Genomic DNA, 12,071 nt, shown 5'->3' with positions numbered 1-12,071 from the left:
TTTACTGAGCTGGCACAAGTGTATAATATTTTTATTTGCTGTAAGGGTTCTTCACCTTTTCAGAAATGGCTGTAATTAATTTTTGAGATGAATAAGTTTCCACCAGGTCAGAGTGAATCCGTTGAAAAAGGACACCTGAGGACTTTTGAGCCTTTCTCTCCCATGAGATGGGTATGGAGGTGGAACTGCCCACCCTGTAGAGGCTGCAATGATGATTAAATATGAACTTCACATATGAATGTATTGTTTTCAACCTCAGAAATATTTACCAAAAAATCAGGGATCACGACCTACTGGACAAAAGGAAAACAGTCACAGCCCTGAAAGCTGGAGAAGACCGTGCCATCCTCCTCGGGCTGGCCATGATGGTGTGCTCTATCATGATGTATTTCCTGCTGGGAATCACGCTGCTACGCTCCTACATGCAAAGGTAACCCCATGCTTGTCCCTGGTCTCACACCCCCTGCTCCAGCTGACTTTGTGTGGCTTATTCTTTTGACCCTTTTTATCAAAATTTTATGATGGTTTATTTGTTCAACATAGCCCTAACTCTGCACTTCTTTGCCCCAGTATAAATTAGGCACTGACACAGTGAAAACAATTCAAGTAATATTGGCATAAATTGAGGGAAGAATTAGATCCCTGTTTGACAAAATCTCAATCCACAGGCTTTAGACTTGGCACAGTTTAACACCAGTATAATAACCATATCAGCTGGCCTGCAGTCTGCTGAACATTATAAGCTTCTCAGAGGCTGCTGCTGCAAAGCCCAGACTCAGCACTAAAGAATAAAATAAGAAAAAATATTTTGCAGCCTTGAGAAACAGTACACTTCCAAATGAAGGATGGAGAATTAATTTGGGAAGGAAATCAAGCTCTTTGTAGCATGTAGTTTTGCATGTTGGTTATTACTTTCATTTTAACAAGTGAAATCCTCATGAAAGATAGTAATTTGTTGAAAGTGAAAAGACCATCTTTCATCATTCCTGCACTGCACTTAATTTTTCTGAGGCTTTCTCTGGCTTCCTTTTCTGCCACTGAGTAGAGAGTTTGGCCTGTGATTCATTAACAACATTTGTAATCAGTTTTCAAACATCAGCCCTATTTAAAATCCAGAGCAGACTGCAATAAGACCGTCAGTGATGGGGTTTTTCCTGCCCTGATTGGCTGAGTTAAGAGAATGAAAAGTTGTGCAGCTGAGGATCAAAATATTAGTCTGCCATGCCCCAAACCACAGTAAGGCAGGGGTACATACCTGGAACATTTTGGGTTTAACACCACAGACTTCTTTAAGCACATGCAAGAAGTGCCTACAGGTAACTGGTGTGAACATCCTCAATTATCAAATTGATAATTTGATCACTAGATCAAAATACTGGTGCACCTGCATGAGAATATTCCCTCTTGACCCTGCAGTGATAAAGAATACAGATGAGGACGAGCTTTACTGATCCACAGCATCTTATTTATGTGATAAAGTTATTTGTGCCTTTTTGAATCAAGGCAAAATTTAGATTTTGGAAACTGAGATCAAGACCTGTTAAGTATCCAAGAGCATTTGCTATTCCAAATTGTGCTCCCAGATCTTTCAGCAATATCAGGGTCAATTGCAGAGTCTGCTAAGGTCAAAATCACTCACGTGGAAAGAGTTGATTTATATTATATGATATATGAAAAAAAATTGCCAGAAGATATCAAAGCACCTCCAAAGTATCAACTATTCCATCTTCACAAGTCTGTGGTAGGTAGGTGTTACTTTATTACCCCCCTGCATGAATCAAACAGCAGCCAGAAAGGTGAAAGTGAGGCGAAGACAACCCAGGAGCCTTTGCTGTCACTTTTTTCCACACAGACTGATCTCCTCAGGGGTTATTCTCCTTTACAGCAAAGCTGCTCCAACAGATACTGCCTGGGAGGGGGAAAAAAATCCTTTCATTCAATTTCCCCCCAGAAAACACAGCATAATTGAATATAAATGTAAAACGGAATATACAAGCAGAATTACTGCCAAAGTAAAACAGCAATAGAGTTAGTCAGAAATCTTTGGTATCACTTACTATGTAAAGCCTCTCACAGATTTTTTTGAGGGTTAAGCAGACCCTCACCCCCTTCATGGTAGGGCAAGACAGCTGCATTGGGGGTGAGCTGAGGGGCTGAGCACGATTAAAGGGAAACCCTGGGTGAAACCTTCCCCCAGCCCACAAAGGGCTTTTTGCAGAGCCCTCAGTGTGCCCTTTCCCCAAGGAAAACACAGCTGTAGGTTTTTAAATACATGCCAGCAAACATTGCTAGTGCACAGCCAGGTTCCATCATTCCAGTTTTAGCCTCTGGTGAATTGGAGATGAGATAAAATCCTGCAGAAAAGTTGCAACCACTGACTTAACTTAGAGAAAACCAAGCAAGCTGCCACTAGGAAAGGCTTTCCCACAGGCAGAGCTGCATGAGGTACCACTTGGAAGTTCCTATGTCTTCATGTATGAGAATCCATGCCCTGCTAATTCAAAATTGTCCTCTCAACCTTTGTTTTAAACTGGCCTGGACTTTCAGCTAACCCTCAAGTCTTAGCTCAGGGTGTCTTGTCATGCAGCACCGTGTGTGTTGTGCTCTCCCCAGCACAGGCTGCTCATTTTTGTTCTCTCTCTGCTGAAACTCTCAAATATACCTTCTCCAGGGTCCAAGTTCCAGTTCACTTTCCATTTATACACAGACATAAGTGAATAGGGTCATTTTGTGCCCCAAGGTTAAACTCTGTGCACTACAGAATAAAACACTGTCTGTGATGTGTGACATGAGACTGCCCAGGCTTTGCTGCAACACGTACAAGATGCCCCCAGTATGTCTCTGATGGGAATCCTCAGATGGCTTTAGTGCTTATTTACCTATTCTTGCCATGCTCTAATGTCTCCTTTTTTTCCTACTTAGTGTCTGGACAGAAGAGACTCAGTGCTCGCTTCTCAATGCATCCATCACAGAAACCTTTAACTGCTCGTTTAACTGCGGCCCAGAGTGCTGGAAAATCTCTCAGTACCCCTGCCTGCAGGTGTATGTTAATCTCACCTCTTCTGGCCAGAAGCTTCTACTTTACCACACCGAGGAAACAATGAAAATTAATTCTGAGGTAGGAGCACAGAATAAAATTTGTCCCTAAATGGGTTTCTGGAGGGCTTCTCATCTCATTACATCCATTTTTTGTTTTAAAGCAATATAAGGCTTCCAGCTTCTGCTTCACTGATAAATACAGGGCAGAGAAAGCAGAAATCAGTTCACAAACCCAGCTCACACATCTGGAGAGGGGCAGCTTCCCGTCTCCGTCCATTCCACACGGGGTGCTGTGCCCCAAGGGCTGCAGCCTCCGTCATCCTTCTCATGTGCTTTGCAGGAGCTGGGGATCACCGAACACTTATCATGTTGATATTCTGGTGGAGCTGTGGACAATTCCCACCCAGGAATGGCTCCCCACGACACTGAACATCCCTAGAAATGTGCAGGGAGCATCAGCGTGGCAGTGAGAGGGGAGATGGGCATTCTGCAGGGTTGGGCAAAGAGGCAGGGAGAGACGAGAGCCCATCTCCATCCCTGGTGACAAACTCCGTGCCCGAGCAGCTCCACTGAGGTCAGCTGTGCTGCTGGGCTCCAGGCACTGCACTTACCCTGCTAAGATCCTGAAAGTTCACTGAGTGGGGAGTGGCAAGAGAAAAGCAGCAGCATAAATATAAAAGGCCTGGCTTTGGGGTGTGAATAAGATAAGGAGTCGTCCCACCCTTACAGCACAACTTCCCTGATTCCAGACATTGAACTAACCAGGGTTATTTCCAGCAAGTCTGAGGAATTCCCCTCTCTGCTTCTGCAAGTACAAACTCCAGTGTAAGCCCATGCAGGTGGGATGGCAAGAGCTCCTGTCTGGGGGCTGTAGGGAGGCAGCAGATGCACAGGAGGCTCCAGGCAGTGGCAGCACAGCTGGGGCTGGCACAGGCCATGCATCACTCCCGCCTTCACAGGTGGCTCCGCGCTCCTTCCATACAGAAAGGCGAGATGGGAACGGGGAAATTTCCCTCTGCCCACCTTCCTTTCTTCATATTCACAGTGCCTGTGTCCCTGAGAGTTCAAACTGGAGTGAGCTGGGACACAGTGGGATCATTACAGCTGACAGATTTTCTTTAACTACTCAGTTATCCAAGGTCGCTGAACCCCAAACTTGGCAAAGCTCACCCCAGAAAAACAGAGCCCTGGATCAAACTGCTGACAACATAACCTGTTGTGTTTCTATTTATGGCAGCCATTCAGTAGAACAAATTTCTTCTGCATATTAAGATGAAGCGATATTAAAATTTGTCCAAGTATGGCATGGTTGCACTAGGCTGCTTATTCTGCTGGATGATTAATTCTCATGGCTGAGAGATGGAGTCCTCTGGATCTGAAGTGTGAAATGGAGAAGAGTCCCCCTTTTTTCCCCTCTGCTCTGGCACCAGTGCAGGAAGAGGCACTCACTATGAAGTCTGAGGCAGGACAGATCCCACTTCCTGCTGGGGCACAAGCAAAATCATGATGTTCACACCTCAATTTGATTAAAAGAGATCAGATAAATCTCTGTGCTCCACTGATTCAAATAAATCAAGAGATTCAGCATAAATCTCCACATTCTGTTATTGATCATTTTTGCTTGCTGAAATGGACTTCGAAATTCTCTCAGATGCCAACCTCCTGTTAATTTAGAGTAGGCACAGTTAATACTTTCTCCAGCCCAAGGCTGTTTTACAGGTTAAGCTCTACTCCCAGGAGGATTCCTAGGTTTTCCTGACATGCTGCTGGCTATGTGACCTGAACACAAAAGCAGTTTTGAATGGAAGTTTGCAGTGTCTGTAAAATACCTGTCTTTTTGCTCGTGGCTCAGATCAGCAGAGTTTCCAAGCTCAAATCAGCACAACCAATCTCAACTTTCCAGATGTGTTTTTCCTCTGGCCAGAGAGCATCCCCATGCAGCAGGAAAGCAGTCCTGAGCAGTCCTGAGCAGTGCTGGGTGCTAATGCTCCAGCTGGGTGCTAAACCAGCTCCATCCACCCACTCAGATCTGTGTTCCTCATCTTTACCCTTGACAAATAAAGAAAAGAAAAAAAAATGAAAAAAAAACTGAAAAAAAAATAAAAAACCCCAAAAGAACCAACACATGCTTGGCTCACTGAGCTCTGACATTACTGGGGACAACACAGCACAGTCCTGACACTCCAAGGCCAACACCAATGACCTCAAAAGGGGAGCACCCCTCCACCAACCTCTGTTCTTTGCTGAGCACCCACACACAGAGGCAGAGCAGCATCTGGAGCCTGTCTCTCTCTTCTCCCCGCCAGCCAGCACGGACAGAGTGAAATCCACCTTGATTTTAAATAATGGTTTATCCAGGAGAAGTGCTGTCTAACCTGCCTGTGGGCTCAGAAGGTGGAGTAAGGAGTAGGTACAATTTATACTGAGATCTACAGCATGCTGCTGCCAGTCTCCGGTGGGAATCAGTGGGAAGTCAGTGATGTCTGTCAAGCTGCTCGAGTCTTTCCAAGAAAAGCACATAAGATTCTTTTCTGGCTTTTCATTGCTCTCACTGTGCCTAGTTTATCTCTAGCCTTTAGGAGAAGCCCAGGCCCTTGTCAATACTACAGACAAAATAGTTTAAATGCTTCCGTGGCTGCACTTTCCATCCCCAGCTGCCAAAGGCTGTAACAGCCTCTGCAAGAGGTAAATCTGCCATGGAGCCAGGCTGTCACCATGAGGAAGGGCTGTGGTAGTTAAAGCAATTAGAGAGGCCCCATTTTGATCTCATCTTATGTAATTTTGACTCTTTTCATGTCATTGGAGCTACTGCTGATTTGTATCAGTTCTCCATTAGTGAGATAACAAGAAGGATTTAATCACCAAAATCAGCTCTAACTGCCTGAGACTCAGAAAGCATGTGGCTTCTCAGGGTTTCTCACTGAAGACTCAGGTATTTATAAGTCAGGAAGGAGTGTGCCTGGTGCAGGGAGGGGAAGCAGAGGTCTTCAGCAGTAGACCCATTTCAGGGCTGGAACTGGAGAATTCCATCTGGAGGAATCAGTTCAGGCCAGCTCAGACACAGAACTCTTTGCACTTTCTGAGGGGTTTAAATTGACATCCTGATCTCTTATAAAGACTGCCACAGCACATCCTGAGTTTCCAGGCTCAGCTTGAACACCAATCCCAGCCACAGATGTATGATGAGAGCAGAATATTTCACTGTCCAGCCTGAGCTGGGGGCTTTTCTGGCAGTGGCCTTTTTAGTGTATCTTCCTTGATTTAAGGGAAACAGCCTCCAGCTCGCCTGGAGAAGTTGTGTGATCTCCATCCTTAGAGATATTCACAACCTGACTGGACAAATCCCTTAGCAACTCTGCACTGAGCAGGGCACTAGACTGGATGTGTCCAGAGGTAGTTCAGACAGGATACCTACCCAATCCTTTATATTAGGAAATTAGTGATGGAAACATTGATAACAACTTCTATTTATAACTGTCTGGTAGATCCATCTTCTGCTCAGATTGCAAGGAATACAAGAACCACCTTTCTCATGCTGCATCACAGAATCTTCACCTGAAGTAGGGCACCAGACATTGTTTACTTGCAGATTTCCAAGTGTTTGACAATGCAAAAGTGTCAAAAACCAGCATAGATTTAATTGTCTACATTCACAGGTACAGCATAACAGTTGTGAATATAAAATTCCTTACAAGGCAGGGGAGAAAACTATTGAAAATTTAAACTATGGAAAACAAAGTAAACATCAATACATCCTGCTATCGAGTCTTCCACTTGTTTGCCAAACACCATGAAACACAGCCCTGTGCTGTCCCTGGGAAATCACTGGGAAAGCTGAGATGTTGAAGGAGGCCAGGAGACCCCACAACCAAAATTTAATGTCCTAGTGCTGAGGACCTTCTCAAAGCTAAGACCAAGATGTTTCCAGGATCCCAGGAGAACCAGAGTGAGGCAGACAGCAGAAAGAGTAAAGGGCACCTGGGAGGCCCCAGCCTGGAGAGAGAGACAGCTTCAGCACATGGAGTCTGGATGAGAGGCAAAATAAATCAGCTTCCCTTGCACAGCTGCTCTTCACAGTTTCATGCTCCCAGACCCTCCATCATGGGCAGCCCAGCATGGCTGGTGGCTCTGTGCCCACAGGTGTAGGAGGAACAGCTCAGGTTCTGCTTCAGGTCCCCTCTGAAAACACTTGGACAGTAGCTGGACTCACTGCACTCTTGGGATATTTCTGCAAACCCAGAACCCAGGAATCTTTCATCCTTTTGGCTTCTACATATCTTCTGTTTTCTGCCTGTGGGAAGTTGTACTTTGCAAAAGTGGCCAAGCTCTCTTTTAATCACCTCATTCGGGGTACTTCACAGGAATTCTAGAAACAGAAATTATAACAAAAAAATGACAAGAAAAAAATGCCAAATTCCCCCCAAAAAACACGACACAAACCCATTTGAAATGGAAATGCTGCTTTTATGGCAGTGATAACAGATAATTTATTAAGGGAAAATGAGAAATGCTTCACTGAGAAATTTCCCCTACTTAGTAGATTGTGATCTATTAAAGACTCGTGTGCACTGGAAGAGGGCTCCGACATTGGACATTAAAGACAAATTTGGTCATTGTACAAGAGGATATCCTATAGGGAGCAGACATGCACCAGCAGCAAGATGGATGAGATATTAATGCTCTGATATTTTTCATCTCTAATTTCTAGAGCTCTATGAAATATTCATAATGGCAGTGTGGCCACGCTCCACCATTAACGCTCCAGTCTGCTAACACCAGACAATCTCTCTGCCATGCTTCAAATCATATTCTGTGTTAATAACTTGCCAATGAATCAATCAAATCCTGTTATGAGGTTAATCCTTTGATCATAATTAGGACTAGAGATTTGTTGCAGTATGTTAAAAAAAGAAGTCACAGCACGTCACAAAAAGGAATGGAGGGGCATTTATAAAATATGTGCATTAAAACAGTAATAATCAAAACCCATGGGTCACATTATTTTAATCAAAACATCTTTTTTCCTTTGCAAAACTCACTTTCTCATTAAATTATCTGGGGCTCCTTTAGATTCTCACCAGGACAAGCAGCCTGCTAGGGCCCACCTGCATGTCCAAGGAGAAGTCAGGCAGCAGATTTACACTCCTCCTGAAGCAGTTAATCAAAACCCTGTGCAGGTGCAGAAAACTTTCAGATTTGGTGGGGTGCAAGTGCATAGAAGAGAGAAGGAAGTGAGGCTGGCTGCTGGGCTGCTCCTATCATCTTCCAGACCAGCAGGAGCAACAGCAAGTTCAGGGGTTTCTGTCTGAGGTTAAAAATTGTCCATATGTGGCCTCAGTCCTTGTTTCTGCCTACCATCTCACCAGCCCACACCAGCTCTTGGTCAGCAGAGCCCAGACCTACTGTCCTGCCTTTCCCATGGAGTATCTTCAGTGCATGGACTGCATAAGGCAGCTTTTCAAATAACTTGCCTTTAGTATTCTCTGGATATCTAGGTTGCAGCAGTGCTAGATAGAGCCACTCCCAAATTTTATTTCCTTTTGTACTAAAACAAAAATTCCAGGATCATCTTCAGAGAGAAGGAAATGTTTGGGTTATGCTGGGGTCAAAGGCAAAAGCATCACTAAGAGCCACTCTGAGAACCAGGCTGATCTGGAGCTAGAGGCTGAATGAAAGTCCTCTGGACTGTCAGTAGGAAAACCTAGACTATTTATTTGTCTCTAACTGAGGCATTACCCCCATGAGAATATTTGTCTGAAGGTCTCTCCTCATCCCCCTCCCCTCTGAGTGAGATCCTGTGCCCACTGTGATCACTTTGATCCAAGCCAAGTGAGAGCTAAACTACCAGATTTGTATTTACAGAAAGTCAATTACCCATCTAACTGCGAGCATATGTGTGCCACTTAAGATGAAGAGGCACTTTATCAGTTCTATTTTTGCATGTGCAAATTAGCAATAATAATATATTCACCTATCTCACAAGGCACTGTGCAGATTAAAGCATTAATGTTTGAACAGCACTTGGAGGTTCTCCAATGGGAAATTCTGTAGATGTGGAAAATATTGAGTTTTGCTGCGATAAATTTATTATTAGCGTAATAGCATTCCACTCTTGCTATGAAAAGCATAATCATCTCGAGATTTCCCCACCTGCCACCTGAAAACAGACATTGTAACAGGTTTGGAGATGTTTTTCTCCCTCTGATCTCTTCCCAGTGTTCGTACATCCCCAAGTGCGGGAAGAATTATGAAGAATCCATGTCCCTGGTGAACGTGGTGATGGAAAACTTCAGGAAGTACCAACGCTTCTCCTGCTTCTACGACCCCGAGGGCGTTCAGAAGAATGTGATCTTGACCAAACTGTACAGCTCCAACGTGCTGTTCCACTCCCTCTTCTGGCCCACCTGCATGATGATCGGCGGGGTCGCCATCGTCGCCATGGTAAAGCTGACTCAATACCTTTCCCTGCTCTGCGAGAGAATCCAAAGGATCAGCAGATAGGAAAGGAGACTTCTCTGAGATTTAATTACAGTGAAAATACTGTTTTTTCTCATTCTTCACCAAAGAACCTTAAGTTTGTAATGTGCAAGTCTGGTATAAGTTCTATATTCTTCTAAGTAGAGCAATAATGCAAAAGCTGTTCTATATGCAAACATGATGTTATTATTATGCAGACAAATGAAAAAGTTACTGTTTTGTGTTGAGCGTCTCTATGATCTTGTTTTAAGCTGGGATTAGTACTTTCTTTTCTACAGCCAAGATAGGGCTCATTGTGACCATTGGCCAAGCTTTAGTCAATCGATGTTTTTGGTGTAAAAGATTCTGGGGAAATTCACTGCTGGACAAAGGGCAGCCGACCACTTGAGCATCATTGAGGTCTCACACCTGGCTCAGTCCATTCAATGGATTGGTGGCTTTGGTTTTTTTAATATTGGCAGGGTGAATAAAGCAGTAATTAGGGTTTTTTTATGGTAAGATGGCACCAAAAGGATGTATTTTGAGTTTGGGATAAGCAGACTATTTTCAGCCTCAGCAGGACTTGGTGATGCTTTGTGTTTGCTCCCTCAGTTCAGAAGTCAATTGTACCCTATGGTGTTTATGAGGTCTATTGGAAAACACTTTGGAGTTTTATTTTGTGTAGTGCTATAATTTTCTTCTGTCTTATCAATATAATTTTTGTCACTTGAAGAAGCTGTAGCCAAAAAGCAAAAAACACCTTGTTCCATTTTGTATTCTAGTCAAGGCCTATTGATGGAGGTGGGACCAGAACTCCTTATTTAAAGGTTTATTATTCATTTGTCTTGTATTTGCTACCATATCACTGTAAAGAAAAAAATAACACTATCAGCTATTTTTTCATTTTTTACTTCCAACTATTTTAGATTTTTTTACTTGATATATATACAGATATATATATATATAAAGAAAAAGATATATTATATCTAGTTGTGTATTGAAACTTGTTTAGGGGGGTTTTTTTCTTTGTTTTTACCCACTGGAAAATGAATAGTACAACTCATGTATTTGTAACCTTCGTCCTTGGATAATATCATAACATGGAGAAGCAGCACTGCAGGATCTTATCCAATATTCATGATGTTGTTTCAGTCAAAGGTCTCTGTTGCTATGACATGGGAAATGACAAAAATCTCATCCAATTCTACGGCTCTATTAACTGAATTGTTAGATAATCATCATAACACATTTGGAAATCTCTCCTGACCTTAACTCACTATGCAGTGCTGGCTGACGTGAATTTTTATTTACAGGACCCAGGTGCAATGATTTATTGGAAAAACTGAGAATCTGCCAAAATTGTTGTCCTATCTGTCAAATATTTACCACAGTATACTTGCCAGTTTAATTTCATACACACTGTAGTCACAATTTCTGCATAATTTATTTTTATTCCCCTATAGAAAACATTTCTTATGTTTTAAAGACACCTCTCTCAGTTCCTCATATTGCACCCAGCCTGAAGGACAAACACAAGGCACATCCTGGGAGCAATCCTGTGAACTCATTATCCAATAGCTCAAAGAAACCATAATACAGGTCTTCTCAAACCAAGGAAATAACAATTTCCCTTCAAAAAGACTGCAAATTAAGTATTCTGCCTAGTTCATCTATATATATATATATATATATAAGTACCTTTCCTCATCATAGCATTAAAAATTTCAAGATGTTACAAAACAAGTCATGCAAGTGTAATGTGAGCTGTAAAAAAAAAAAAAAAAAAGAGTTCTCAGCAGTGAAAATAAACCTGCAATCTTGTAATCAGTAGTATAATTTTCCTTAGGTAATTAAATTCCTGGAGGGTGGGGGGGGATAATGAAGGTTCCAAAAATATGTAATAAAAATATTCAATTAAATCTTCCAGATTTCAGTATCTTCTGCCTCCAGATCTGGCTTGTTTCATCAAACTGCTTTCTGCAGCCTCCATTACCAAGAAAGGAGGAGTGCTGGTGCACCAGGGAATCCATAAATGCTCATTTGCAAAAACTCTGTTTTGATCGATATGTTGGAATTGCAGAAGATCCCGCTGGGGGATTTGGGAAGCTCAGCCTCAGTGGGACTGGACTGTGCTGCAATCCCAAATCAGGGATGCTGCACGGCCCTGGCAGCACAGAGCTCTGCTGTGGTGCCTCTTCCACACCACCACCAACACTCTGCTGCCCATTTGCACAACGATTTACGTGCCTTGTGACATCTTTGGTGCCTGTGTTTGTGTATTTTCCCTGGGTGACAGGGAAGCTGATTGCTCCTGACATTTACACATCAAACGCTGCTTTCAACATGTCATGCCATAAAACATTTCACCAGAGCTCCTGTGGGTGAAACATCTTGCTGCTGTTGTAGGCTATAATCATTTTGTTGACATTAAGGGAGAGATCTGTGGGATAGCAAAACAACTTGAGTAATTGGATGGAGTGAGGTAAAACAATAATTTTGAAGGGAATTATCCATCTGATCACTGGCATTGTTAACCCCCTACTGAAGTTTCAGCACTGCAAATGGGATTTTTAACA

The 12,071-nt window shown here is 43.0% G+C and overlaps 1 protein-coding gene across 3 annotated transcripts in view; it reads left to right on the top strand.

Moving 5' to 3' along the window:
• KCNMB2 (potassium calcium-activated channel subfamily M regulatory beta subunit 2) overlaps positions 1-10,642 on the top strand; it is a 139,649-nt gene extending 129,007 nt beyond the window's left edge. For all 3 annotated transcript variants that reach the window (XM_015638260.3, XM_015638263.3, XM_033516733.1), the window contains exons 3-5: positions 260-430; positions 2,923-3,118; positions 9,256-10,642. In XM_015638260.3, coding sequence (XP_015493746.1) covers positions 260-430; positions 2,923-3,118; positions 9,256-9,540 — 652 coding nt within the window. In that variant the 3' untranslated portion in view covers positions 9,541-10,642. The remainder of the gene's footprint in view (positions 1-259; positions 431-2,922; positions 3,119-9,255) is intronic.
• The last annotated feature ends 1,429 nt before the right edge of the window (positions 10,643-12,071 follow it).

The sequence above is a fragment of the Parus major genome, chromosome 9 (genome assembly GCF_001522545.3).
Source record: "Parus major isolate Abel chromosome 9, Parus_major1.1, whole genome shotgun sequence".
Lineage (NCBI taxonomy): Eukaryota > Metazoa > Chordata > Aves > Passeriformes > Paridae > Parus > Parus major.
The sequence above is the reverse complement of the archived record's forward strand: the minus strand, read 5'-3'. Positions and strand labels throughout refer to the sequence as shown.